General features: G+C 44.1%; 1 protein-coding gene across 1 annotated transcript in view; it reads right to left on the bottom strand.

Annotated features, from left to right (window-relative positions):
• Positions 1–14,142, bottom strand: part of vps54 (VPS54 subunit of GARP complex) — a gene marked incomplete at its 3' end in the record, with an annotated part of 139,366 nt that overhangs the window by 22,242 nt on the left and 102,982 nt on the right. The window contains exons 14-16 of the mRNA XM_084319448.1: positions 12,992–13,173; positions 4,211–4,323; positions 2,472–2,535 (exon numbers count right to left, since the gene is read on the bottom strand). Of these exons, the coding sequence (XP_084175574.1) occupies positions 2,472–2,535; positions 4,211–4,323; positions 12,992–13,173 (359 nt within the window). The remainder of the gene's footprint in view (positions 1–2,471; positions 2,536–4,210; positions 4,324–12,991; positions 13,174–14,142) is intronic.

Raw genomic sequence — 14,142 nt, 5'->3', positions numbered from 1 at the left:
AACAAAAAAACGAACGCAAAAAAACGAACGAACTAAAACAAAAACGCAAAAAAACGAACGAAAAAAACGAACGCAAAAAAATGAACGAACTAAAACAAAAAAACAAAAAAACGAACGCAAAAAAAAGAACGAACTAAAACAAAAACGCAAAAAAACGAACGAAAAAAACGAACGCAAAAAAATGAACGAACTAAAAAAAAAAAACGAACTAACTAAAATTAAAACGCAAAAAAAGCAAAAAAAATAAAAAATAAAAACGAACGAACTAAAACGAAAACGAACAAAAAAATAACGCAAAAAATTAAAGACACTGCAGTGGTCATCTCATTATTATTAGACTGTCTCTGTTCAGACACTGCAGTGGTCATCTCATTATTATTAGACCGTCTCTGTCCAGACACTGCAGTGGTCATCTCATTATTATTATTAGACTGTCTCTGTTCAGACACTGCAGTGGTCATCTCATTATTATTATTAGACTGTCTCTGTCCAGACACTGCAGTGGTCATCTCATTATTATTATTAGACTGTCTCTGTCCAGACACTGCAGTGGTCATCTCATTATTATTATTAGACCGTCTCTGTCCAGACACTGCAGTGGTCATCTCATTATTATTATTAGACCGTCTCTGTCCAGACACTGCAGTGGTCATCTCATTATTATTAGACTGTCTCTGTTCAGACACTGCAGTGGTCATCTCATTATTATTAGACTGTCTCTGTCCAGACACTGCAGTGGTCATCTCATTATTATTAGACCGTCTCTGTCCAGACACTGCAGTGGTCATCTCATTATTATTATTAGACTGTCTCTGTTCAGACACTGCAGTGGTCATCTCATTATTATTATTAGACTGTCTCTGTTCAGACACTGCAGTGGTCATCTCATTATTATTATTAGACTGTCTCTGTTCAGACACTGCAGTGGTCATCTCATTATTATTAGACTGTCTCTGTCTCCAGACACTGCAGTGGTCATCTCATTATTATTAGACCGTCTCTGTCCAGACACTGCAGTGGTCATCTCATTATTATTATTAGACTGTCTCTGTTCAGACACTGCAGTGGTCATCTCATTATTATTATTAGACTGTCTCTGTTCAGACACTGCAGTGGTCATCTCATTATTATTAGACTGTCTCTGTTCAGACACTGCAGTGGTCATCTCATTATTATTATTAGACTGTCTCTGTTCAGACACTGCAGTGGTCATCTCATTATTATTATTAGACCGTCTCTGTCCAGACACTGCAGTGGTCATCTCATTATTATTATTAGACCGTCTCTGTCCAGACACTGCAGTGGTCATCTCATTATTATTAGACTGTCTCTGTTCAGACACTGCAGTGGTCATCTCATTATTATTAGACTGTCTCTGTCCAGACACTGCAGTGGTCATCTCATTATTATTAGACTGTCTCTGTTCAGACACTGCAGTGGTCATCTCATTATTATTAGACCGTCTCTGTTCAGACACTGCAGTGGTCATCTCATTATTATTAGACCGTCTCTGTCCAGACACTGCAGTGGTCATCTCATTATTATTAGACTGTCTCTGTTCAGACACTGCAGTGGTCATCTCATTATTATTATTAGACTGTCTCTGTTCAGACACTGCAGTGGTCATCTCATTATTATTAGACTGTCTCTGTCCAGACACTGCAGTGGTCATCTCATTATTATTATTAGACTGTCTCTGTCCAGACACTGCAGTGGTCATCTCATTATTATTATTATTAGACTGTCTCTGTCCAGACACTGCAGTGGTCATCTCATTATTATTATTAGACTGTCTCTGTCCAGACACTGCAGTGGTCATCTCATTATTATTATTAGACCGTCTCTGTCCAGACACTGCAGTGGTCATCTCATTATTATTATTAGACCGTCTCTGTCCAGACACTGCAGTGGTCATCTCATTATTATTAGACCGTCTCTGTTCAGACACTGCAGTGGTCATCTCATTATTATTATTAGACTGTCTCTGTCCAGACACTGCAGTGGTCATCTCATTATTATTATTAGACCGTCTCTGTTCAGACACTGCAGTGGTCATCTCATTATTATTATTAGACTGTCTCTGTCCAGACACTGCAGTGGTCATCTCATTATTATTATTAGACTGTCTCTGTCCAGACACTGCAGTGGTCATCTCATTATTATTATTAGACCGTCTCTGTCCAGACACTGCAGTGGTCATCTCATTATTATTATTAGACCGTCTCTGTTCAGACACTGCAGTGGTCATCTCATTATTATTATTAGACCGTCTCTGTTCAGACACTGCAGTGGTCATCTCATTATTATTAGACCGTCTCTGTCCAGACACTGCAGTGGTCATCTCATTATTATTAGACTGTCTCTGTCCAGACACTGCAGTGGTCATCTCATTATTATTATTAGACCGTCTCTGTCCAGACACTGCAGTGGTCATCTCATTATTATTAGACTGTCTCTGTCCAGACACCTACCCGACCACAGCGTACTTCTGCCCGTCCACGTGGAGGTATTCACTGGGCTTCCTCTCCTCGGGCCCTGCAGGGAAGACAAATAACACTTCACATGACAATGTCTCAAAGAACCGTCGTCTGAAATAGTTGAAAAGGTAAAAGTCAAGAGGAGTGAACCCCACGTCTTACTTTACTGTCCCCTTTATGACCATCTACCAAAAACATGCAAGCGTGTCCTAAGAACCCCATGTTGGCAATATCCAGCAATATCCAGCAATATCCAGCATTATTACATGGCGTTTTCACATTCGCCGAAATGCTTGCTTGTGATTGGTCAATAGCCCCCCGACTGCGGTCATTATTTTCCAATAATGACCGCTGTTTTTTCAATAATGACCGCTGTGCGCAGCTGTTCGCAATCAAGCCCACTGACACACTGTTTCAGTGCAATTAGACACTGCCGTGCCGGCGTTCTGCTGCCAGCGATGACAGGGGGCGGAGCGACGAGCGGAGCCAGAACACAGCGGAGCCAGAACACAGAGGCTGCCCGCGATAATAATAATCACTTTATTTGGGCTGACAGAGCCACAGAACAACTGCGATTTGTCAAATGAATTAGGTATATTGTTAGTAAGTTAGCCATGTAATAAGCGGGATAATGTATAGCTTTACTCGGTCATTGTCGCAAAATAATTGACCTTCACTGACGTTTAAAACACCTCGCCGAAGCGGCTCGGTATTTTAAACTACGTGTCGGTCAATTATTTTGCGACAATGACCTCGTAGCTATACATTATCCCTTACATATCCGGCTATATCCAGCAATATCCGGCAATATCCGGCAATATCCAGCTATATCCAGCTTTATTACATGGCGTTTTAACATTCGCCAAAATGGTTGATTGCGATTGGTCAATAGCGCTCCGTTACCCCTAGCAGCGGTCAATTATTTCTCGATAATTCACCGCTGCTATGGGCAACGCGCAATAATGACCGCCGTTAGGGGCAACAGAGCGCTATTGACCAATCACAATCAAGCATTTTGATCGCAGTCACGATAGCTATAACCTCGTTCCCAGCTTTATCTCGCACAGCTGCACTGCATCAGTGCAATCACGTCCACACACCTGCCGATGACAGAGGAGCCACGGAACAACTGCGTCCGCATTTGATCTCGTCTTGTCGATGGTGTAAAATTAATTAGGTATATTGTTAGTAAGTTAGCCATGTAATAAGCGGGATAATGTATAGCTATACTCGGTCATTGTCGCAAAATAATTGACCTTCACTGCGTTTAGAACGCCGTGTCGGTCAATTATTTTGCGACAATGACCTCGTAGCCATACATTATCCCTTACATATATCCGGCAATATCCGGCAATATCCGGCAATATCCAGCAATATCCGGCAATATCCAGCTATAGCCAGCAATATCTGGCTATATCCAGCTATATCCGGCTATATCCGGCTATATTCTGCAATATCCGGCAATATCCGGCAATATCCAGCAATATCCAGCTATATCCATAAGGCCTGAACAGAAGGGAACTCAAGTTTCCAGTTTGGTTTTATTCGTCACATAATAAGCTACATGTACATTACAGTGAGATGCTCCTGAGGTTGTGTGCTTCATACAGTAAAAGAGTAAAAGCAAACGTCACCAAACACGCGATAATTATCGCTAGCGTTTTATCGCCCAGCCCGAGCGTGTGGGTGTTGTGTGCAGTGAGGACCAGGGCAGGGCCAACAGCTTTGCTTACGCGCGGGCTTGCGCTCCGGTAGTGTTATCCTGCCGTCTGCGATGGAGTTCACCAGGTCCTGGAACTCGGCGGGCACCTCGGCCTGCTTCCAACGCTCGTTGTCCAGCAGCAGACTGTGGGAAGAACATACCGTCAGAACCCGGCTGGTCGTCCCAAAGCCCCCCCAAGACCCCCCCCCCCCCCCCCCCCCCCCCCCCCCAGTTGGTCGTTAATATAGGTCTTTGAGGTCCCCTGAACATGTCTTTCTTGCTGAAAGGAACACTTTATACACCCGTTTCAGTCCTGTTCTCATTCTAGCAGCCTCTATACCTCTCCGTTTCAGTCCTGTTCTCATTCTAGCAGCCTCTATACCTCTCCGTTTCAGTCCTGTTCTCATTCTAGCAGCCTCTATACCTCTCTGTTTCAGTCCTGTTCTCATTCTAGCAGCCTCTATACCTCTCCGTTTCAGTCCTGTTCTCATTCTAGCAGCCTCTATACCTCTCCGTTTCAGTCCTGTTCTCATTCTAGCAGCCTCTATACCTCTCTGTTTCAGTCCTGTTCTCATTCTAGCAGCCTCTATACCTCTCTGTTTCAGTCCTGTTCTCATTCTAGCAGCCTCTATACCTCTCTGTTTCAGTCCTGTTCTCATTCTAGCAGCCTCTACACCTCTCTGTTTCAGTCCTGTTCTCATCCTAGCAGCCTCTATACCTCTCTGTTTCAGTCCTGTTCTCATCCTAGCAGCCTCTATACCGCTCTGTTTCAGTCCTGTTCTCATTCTAGCAGCCTCTATACCTCTCTGTTTCAGTCCTGTTCTCATCCTAGCAGCCTCTATACCTCTCTGTTTCAGTCCTGTTCTCATTCTAGCAGCCTCTATACCCCTCTGTTTCAGTCCTGTTCTCATTCTAGCAGCCTCTACACCTCTCTGTTTCAGTCCTGTTCTCATTCTAGCAGCCTCTATACCTCTCTGTTTCAGTCCTGTTCTCATTCTAGCAGCCTCTATACCTCTCTGTTTCAGTCCTGTTCTCATTCTAGCAGCCTCTATACCTCTCTGTTTCAGTCCTGTTCTCATTCTAGCAGCCTATATACCTCTGTTTCAGTCCTGTTCTCATTCTAGCAGCCTCTATACCTCTCTGTTTCAGCCCTGTTCTCATTCTAGCAGCCTCTATACCTCTCTGTTTCAGTCCTGTTCTCATTCTAGCAGCCTCTATACCTCTGTTTCAGTCCTGTTCTCATTCTATCAGCCTCTATACCCCTCTGTTTCAGTCCTGTTCTCATTCTAGCAGCCTCTATACCTCTGTTTCAGTTGTGTTCTCATTCTAGCTGCCTCTATACCTCACTGTTTCAGTCCTGTTCTCATTCTAGCAGCCTCTATACCTCTCTGTTTCAGTCCTGTTCTCATTCTAGCAGCCTCTATACCTCTCTGTTTCAGTCCAGTTCTCATTCTAGCAGCCTCTATACCCCTCTGTTTCAGTCCTGTCCTCATTCTAGCAGCCTCTGTTTCAGTCCTGTCCTCATTCTAGCAGCCTCTATACCTCTCTGTTTCAGTCCTGTTCTCATTCTAGCAGCTTCTATACCTCTCTGTTTCAGTCCTGTTCTCATTCTAGCAGCCTCTATACCTCTCTGTTTCAGTCCTGTTCTCATTCTAGCAGCCTCTATACCTCTCTGTTTCAGTCCTGTTCTCATTCTAGCAGCCTCTATACCTCTCTGTTTCAGTCCTGTTCTCATTCTAGCAGCCTCTATACCTCTCTGTTTCAGTCCTGTTCCCATTCTAGCAGCCTCTATACCTCTCTGTTTCAGTCCTGTCCTCATTCTAGCAGCCTCTATACCTCTCTGTTTCAGTCCTGTTCTCATTCTAGCAGCCTCTATACCTATCTGTTTCAGTCCTGTTCTCATTCTAGCAGCCTCTATACCTCTCTGTTTCAGTCCTGTTCTCATTCTAGCAGCCTCTATACCTCTCTGTTTCAGTCCTGTTCTCATTCTAGCAGCCGCTATACCTCTCTGTTTCAGTCCTGTTCTCATTCTAGCAGCCTCTATACCTCTCTGTTTCAGTCCTGTTCTCATTCTAGCAGCCTCTATACCTCTCTGTTTCAGTCCTGTTCTCATTCTAGCAGCCGCTATACCTCTCTGTTTCAGTCCTGTTCTCATTCTAGCAGCCTCTATACCTCTCTGTTTCAGTCCTGTTCTCATTCTAGCAGCCGCTATACCTCTCTGTTTCAGTCCTGTTCTCATTCTAGCAGCCTCTATACCTCTCTGTTTCAGTCCTGTTCTCATTCTAGCAGCCTCTATTCCTCTGTTTCAGTCCTGTTCTCATTCTAGCAGCCTCTATACCTCTCTGTTTCAGTCCTGTTCTCATTCTAGCAGCATCTATACCTCTCTGTTTCAGTCCTGTTCTCATTCTAGCAGCCTCTATACCTCTGTTTCAGTCCTGTTCTCATTCTAACAGCCTCTATACCTCTCTGTTTCAGTCCTGTTCTCATTTTAGCAGCCTCTATACCTCTCTGTTTCAGTCCTGTTCTCATTCTAGCAGCCTCTATACCTCTCTTTCAGTCATGTTCTCATTCTAGCAGCCTCTATACCTCTGTTTCAGTCCTGTTCTCATTCTAGAAGCCTCTATACCTCTCTGTTTCAGTCCTGTTCTCATTCTAGCAGCCTCTATACCTGTTTCAGTCCTGTTTTCATTCTAGCAGCCTCTATACCTCTGTTTCAGTCCTGTTCTCATTATAGCAGCCTCTATACCTCTGTTTCAGTTCTGTTCTCATTCTAGCAGCCTCTATACCTCTCTGTTTCAGTCCTGTTCTCATTATAGCAGCCTCTATACCTCTGTTTCAGTCCTGTTCTCATTCTAGCAGCCTCTATACCTCTCTGTTTCAGTCCTGTTCTCATTCTAGCAGCCTCTATTCCTCTGTTTCAGTCCTGTTCTCATTCTAGCAGCCTCTATACCTCTCTGTTTCAGTCCTGTTCTCATTCTAGCAGCCTCTATTCCTCTGTTTCAGTCCTGTTCTCATTCTAGCAGCCTCTATAGCTCTCTGTTTCAGTCATGTTCTCATTCTAGCAGCCTCTATTCCTCTGTTTCAGTCCTGTTCTCATTCTAGCAGCCTCTATACCTCTCTGTTTCAGTCCTGTTCTCATTCTAGCAGCATCTATACCTCTCTGTTTCAGTCCTGTTCTCATTCTAGCAGCCTCTATACCTCTGTTTCAGTCCTGTTCTCATTCTAACAGCCTCTATACCTCTCTGTTTCAGTCCTGTTCTCATTATAGCAGCCTCTATACCTCTGTTTCAGTCCTGTTCTCATTCTAGCAGCCTCTATACCTCTCTGTTTCAGTCCTGTTCTCATTCTAGCAGCCTCTATACCTCTCTGTTTCAGTCCTGTTCTCATTCTAGCAGCCTCTATACCTCTCTGTTTCAGTCCTGTTCTCATTCTAGCAGCCTCTATACCTCTGTTTCAGTCCTGTTCTCATTCTAGCAGCCTCTATACCTCTGTTTCAGTCCTGTTAATTGTCATTAAAGAAACTTGAAATAACTTAAGTTCCATTTTTTGGAACTCACAACACAACCTAAAACCCCTCCCTACCTCGCTCTCCCAAACCGTTCCCACAACAATTGTTTTATGTTGCATGATCATGTATACATTTTAGTCAATCGATTAAAATATTTAACTCGATTAATCACATGATTGTCCATAGTTAACTGGCGATTAATCGCAAATTAATCAATATTTTTTTTTCAAGTTCCAAGTTTTAATACTCTTATCAACATGAGTCAACAAATACTTGCTTTATGCAGCCATTTAACACAAAAGGATGACCCTCATGCATTGCAAATTTGCATCAAATTCAAAACAGAGTGATGCACAAAATAACTTAAAAGAAAATAATAATTTAAAACAATGAATAAAGTGTGCATGAAATGATAGGAGAAAGAAAACGTTAGGAACTTGTTACATTCACCCACACAAGGGCTGAGTAATCACCCCCCCCCTCTCTCACACACACACACACTCTCCCAGCTCTTTCTCTCTTGCCCCTTCCTCATCTCTCACCCCCCTCTCTCTCTATTGCATACCAGGCAAACATCGGGGTGGAGGATGCCATCATCTACATGCTCCACAGAGCGTACACGCACCTGGAGAAGCCGCGCAGCTCAGTGAGGATCATGTTCTTTGATTTCTCCAGCGCCTTCAACACCATCCAGCCGTCACTGCTAGCGGAGAAGCTCTCTGCGATGCAGCTGGAGCACGGCTTGGTGGCCTGGATCAAGGACTACCTCACTGAGAGGCCACAGTACGTCAGACTAAAGGACAGTCAGTCTGACGTACTGGTGAGCAACACCGGCGCCCCCCAGGGAACTGTGCTGTCACCCTTCCTCTTCACCCTCTACACCTCAGACTTCTGCCGCAACTCCAGCGGGTGCCACCTGCAGAAGTTCTCAAGACGACTCCTCCATCGTAAGCTACATCACCGACGATGATGAGGAGGAGTACAGAGCCCTGGTGGAGAGCTTCGTGGGGTGGAGCGACAGCAACCACCTCCAACTCAACACCAGTAAGACCAAGGAGCTGGTGGTGGACTTCCGGAGGGGCAAGAAGAGGCCCCCCCCGATTCCCATCTCCATCCGAGGGGTGGATGTGGAGATGGTGGACTCATACAAGTTCCTTGGGGTACACCTGAACAATAAACTGGACTGGTCGGACAACACAGAGGCCCTCTACAGGAAGGGACAGAGCAGGCTGTTCTTCCTGAGGAGACTCAGGTCCTTCAATGTGTGCAACAAACTGCTGCAGTCTTTCTACCAGTCTGTTGTGGCCAGCATCCTCTTCTATGCTGTGGCATGCTGGGGAGGCTACATCAACTCAAGGGACACCAACAAGCTCAACAAGCTGGTGAGGAAGGCTAGCTCCGTGGTGGGAGTCGAGCTACCTAGACTTGAGGTGATGGTAGAGAGGGGGATGATAAGGAAGCTGGATGCCATCATGGAGAATCCCTACCACCCCCTCTACGACGAGCTAGTCAAGATGAGAAGCTCGTTCAGCCACAGACTCATCCCCCCCCGACACTCAACTAACCGCCTCGGACAGTCCTTCATACCAGCGGCCATCAGGCTCCACAACAGTGGGCAGCGACTAGCAGCCTCCAGGCCCCACAACAGGGGGCAGCGACAGCGACTGCTACCAGACATTGACCTGGGACTTATAGGAACCCAAGGGGGACAAAGTAGACTACCCTGGTACTTTGATTAATGTATACTCAGTAGATAGTAAATTATTATAACACTACCTCTTGCATACTGCACCTCATGTGACACTGTGAATAATGTGAATATTCCTCAGCTAGTCAGATAGTAAATTATATTGACCATATTGATCAAATTGTTTACACTGCCTGTGTTGTCTTTTACTACCTGTATACTGTTGTTTTACTACCTGTACCCCTCCCCCCTCCACCCCATGCTGCTATGATGCCTGAATTTCCCCAAGGGGATCAATAAAGGAATATCTTATCTTATCTTATATGTGACCAGGTATGGACTTCAGGGTCATGTTGAGGGATCTTCATTTTTTTTTTTTTTACATATTATGAAAGTACAGATTCATACCTTCAAAATAAGCCATCACTTGAACATTTTGGTGGGATACTTTGCAAGCTACTTCCTATGATTCATGGTGATTATCACAAAACGTATTCAGAGATAATAGCCTTCAAGAGACGAGCAGGCTATTCTGTGACAATAGTGAAACAACTACAACACTACCCAGAAGTCATTGTAATCCATGGCCCCCCTCTCTCTAGGGCAATTAACACCTGGCAGCTTTCCAGTCTGAGGCTCTTTGTTATTACAATGAGTCTGGTGACTGGTAGTGGTAGTGAAAGGGACCCTGATAATAAACAAGAGATTAATCAAGTTTCAAGATTTTATTAGCATTTAAAATAACACGAGATAAAAATAGACATGCTAAAGTCAATGTTCAATGTTCTGATGGCCTCTCCAGAAGCATTTAGATGTAAATACATGTAGTGTGGTAGTGAAAGACACAACAACTAGGTTAACCGTCTGTAGTGTGGTAGTGAAAGGGTTAACCTTCTGTAGTGTGGTAGTGAAAGGTTAACCTTCTGTAGTGTGGTAGTGAAAGGTTAACCTTCTGTAGTGTGGTAGTGAAAGGTTAACCTTCTGTAGTGTGGTAGTGAAAGGTTAACCTTCTGTGGTGTTGTAGTGAAAGGTTAACCTTCTGTAGTGTGGTAGTGAAAGGGTTAACCTTCTGTAGTGTGGTAGTGAAAGGTTAACCTTCTGTAGTGTGGTAGTGAAAGGTTAACCTTCTGTAGTGTGGTAGTGAAAGGTTAACCTTCTGTAGTGTGGTAGTGAAAGGTTAACCTTCTGTAGTGTGGTAGTGAAAGGGTTAACCTTCTGTAGTGTGGTAGTGAAAGGTTAACCTTCTGTAGTGTGGTAGTGAAAGGGTTAACCTTCTGTAGTGTGGTAGTGAAAGGTTAACCTTCTGTAGTGTGGTAGTGAAAGGTTAACCTTCTGTGGTGTTGTAGTGAAAGGTTAACCTTCTGTAGTGTGGTAGTGAAAAGTTAACCTTCTGTAGTGTGGTAGTGAAAGGTTAACCTTCTGTAGTGTGGTAGTGAAAGGTTAACCTTCTGTAGTGTGGTAGTGAAAGGTTAACCTTCTGTAGTGTGGTAGTGAAAGGGTTAACCTTCTGTAGTGTGGTAGTGAAAGGTTAACCTTCTGTAGTGTGGTAGTGAAAGGGTTAACCTTCTGTAGTGTGGTAGTGAAAGGTTAACCTTCTGTAGTGTGGTAGTGAAAGGTTAACCTTCTGTGGTGTTGTAGTGAAAGGTTAACCTTCTGTAGTGTGGTAGTGAAAGGTTAACCTTCTGTAGTGTGGTAGTGAAAGGTTAACCTTCTGTGGTGTTGTAGTGAAAGGTTAACCTTCTGTTGTGTGGTAGTGAAAGGGTTAACCTTCTGTAGTGTGGTAGTGACGGATAAAAAAACGGATAAATAGTTTTTTTTACCATATTTCTACACATTTCGCTGCCACATTACAAATTATGAAATCTCGACGAAATACCTCTGAATAAGAATTAAAAAAAAAATTAAAGATTCAATGACTAATTCGGCCAGAAACGGCTTTGAGGCGAAGCGTTACTAAGCGCTTCTGTAGTGTGGCAGTGAAAGGGTTACAACATCTCTCTTGCGCGCTGCAACAGCAGCAGCTCTTCAGCGTTCAGATTTTTATTCTGCACAAAGAAATCCGCGTTACTAAGCGCTTCTGTAGTGTGGCAGTGAAAGGGTTACAACATCTCTCCAGCAGTCCAGCCTCGCGCTGCAGCTGCTGAGCAGTGCACCAAGCCGCGCGATTAGACATTTTGTAACGTCGACACAGCCAAGCTTTCAACAGTGTTATTTAGATGTATTTACCCATTAGGTTGGAAAAAATGCACCCTAACGAAATTCGTTCGCTCATACAATTCTAACTGTGTTTTAATGGTTTTTAATTAAGTTAAAACATGCGTTTTATAACGGGTCAAGGCCTCTTTTTTTTAATCTTTTTTTTAGACACTGCGTTACGTTGCTTATAACTTATAACATTAAGATAGTGTATTAATAGTGTGTTATTCTCTCTCTGAGAAAGGAGAGCTAAATAATGACGTCTGTGTGTTAACACCTATTAAGTACTGTACTTGGCCCCTGTGGACAGGCCCAAGCCCGCTCGTGTAGTTTTTTATCCTCAATTGAAAGAAAATGTGTGGAACTATTATAGCAATAATTACCTCATTTACAAGTTGTATTTAAGTTTGCAACTAAGGGCAAATAATGGAACAGATTAATGACAATTCAAATATGTAAAAAAAATCAAGATTTCGATTTTTGGGATTTTCTGGACAGCAAGACATTAAGTCATTTCAGAGCACCTCCCCCTTTGCGGATCAAATCGGGTTTGGTCACGGCGAGTCACATATATATCTCACACACACACACACACACACACACACACACACACACACACACTTCAGAAACAAACATAGTATCAATGAGAGCATCAATAATACACCTGAGTGAAGTCTAGTAAACAAAAAAAAAATCTTTTCTTAAAAGTTAATCGTGAGTTAAAAATAGTGGCGTTAATAGAATCGGGCGATAACGCGTTAATACCGCGTTAACTTTGACAGCCTTAATACATTTATCATGTATTATATTTTTTATGTTTAAATATCAACATTATCTACTATCAAACTCCTCTGACCTCATCTGGTGTGGGCAGGGGTGTAGCTCCAGATTCTGGGCCCCATGAAAGAATGTATTGTGAATGCGAGCGCGTGCAAGCGGAATTTTTTTTGGCCATTTTTTTATTGATGAAAACGCATAATATGGTTTTTACCTATACATTCGGATCAGCAGTTCAGCACCTGCACTGTTGGTGGGTGAGCCTAGTAAAGGATGTCGCATTGCGTTCATCTTCAATGAATGGACCAATGCAATAGTCTACCAAAGCCCCCCCTCTCTCTCTATATATCTCACACACACACACACACACAAACACACACACACACACACACACACACACACACACACACACACACACTTCAGAAACAAACATAGTATCAATCAAGACAGAGAGAGAGAGAGAGAGAGAGAGAGAGAGAGAGAGAGAGAGAGACAGAGAGAGAGACAGAGAGAGAGACAGAGAGAGAGAGAGACAGAGAGAGAGAGAGACAGAGAGAGAGAGACAGAGAGAGAGAGAGACAGAGAGAGAGACAGAGAGAGAGAGACAGAGAGAGAGAGACAGAGAGAGACAGAGGCCCAGTTACCTGAGTTTGTTCTTGCGCTCCTCGTGGAAGCGGTGGACGAAGCGGTTGGCCTGGCTCTGCAGCGCCCCCCTGAGGGACATGCTGCGCCTGCAGCACAGCCCCTCCGTGTCCTTCACAAAGCCCTCCACAGCCCTGGACAGACACACAAACTCTGCCGCGCTCAGGCGCTCCAGAGACCCGTCCTGCAGGGGAGGAGGAGGAGGAGGAGGAGGAGGAGGAGGAGGAGGAGGAGGAGGAGAGGAGGAGGAGGGGAGGAGGTGGAGGCCATTATTCATCCACAATCTATAGCTCAACATGAAAATATTCGCAATTAATAAAAAAAATAATAATCGCCAAGTTTTATTTCAACCAAAAATGCTTAAACAATAATGTTAAGTGATAGAAGGGAACTCGTTTTGTGCAAAAATGGAAAGCTTTTCAATTTCCATGCGGCAGAATTGTTACAATAGCCGATGATCTATTTTATTTTCCCAATGATGAATCCCTATACGGGTGGAACAACCAGTGACGTCAGACTACACCTCCCTCTAGTGGCGGCTAGTGGAACAACCAGTGACGTCAGACTACACCTCCCTCTAGTGGCGGCTAGTGGAACAACCAGTGACGTCAGACTACACCTCCCTGTAGTGGCGGCTAGTGGAACAACCAGTGACGTCAGACTACACCTCCCTCTAGTGGCGGCTAGTGGAACAACCAGTGACGTCAGACTACACCTCCCTCTAGTGGCGGCTAGTGGAACAACCAGTGACGTCAGACTACACCTCCCTCTAGTGGCGGCTAGTGGAACGACCAGTGACGTCAGACTACACCTCCCTCTAGTGGCGGCTAGTGGAACAACCAGTGACGTCAGACTACACCTCCCTGTAGTGGCGGCTAGTGGAACAACCAGTGACGTCAGACTACACCTCCCTCTAGTGGCGGCTAGTGGAACAACCAGTGACGTCAGACTACACCTCCCTCTAGTGGCGGCTAGGGATGAGTTAGAATATTCCAATAGTCGTGCCAGTATCCACATTCGATTTTCAAGTCAAGAGTCGGGGGAAAAAAAGTATAGAATTGAAGAAGAAAAAATTTAAACGATTTTAAATCGAAATCGCGATTTGGAATGATGCAATTATCAAATTGAAAAAGAAAAAAAGAAATCGCAAATA

The sequence above is a fragment of the Notolepis coatsorum genome (assembly GCF_963971535.1).
Source record: "Notolepis coatsorum genome assembly, chromosome: 7".
Classification (NCBI taxonomy): Eukaryota; Metazoa; Chordata; class Actinopteri; order Aulopiformes; family Paralepididae; genus Notolepis; species Notolepis coatsorum.
This window is presented reverse-complemented; position numbering and strand designations above follow the sequence as displayed.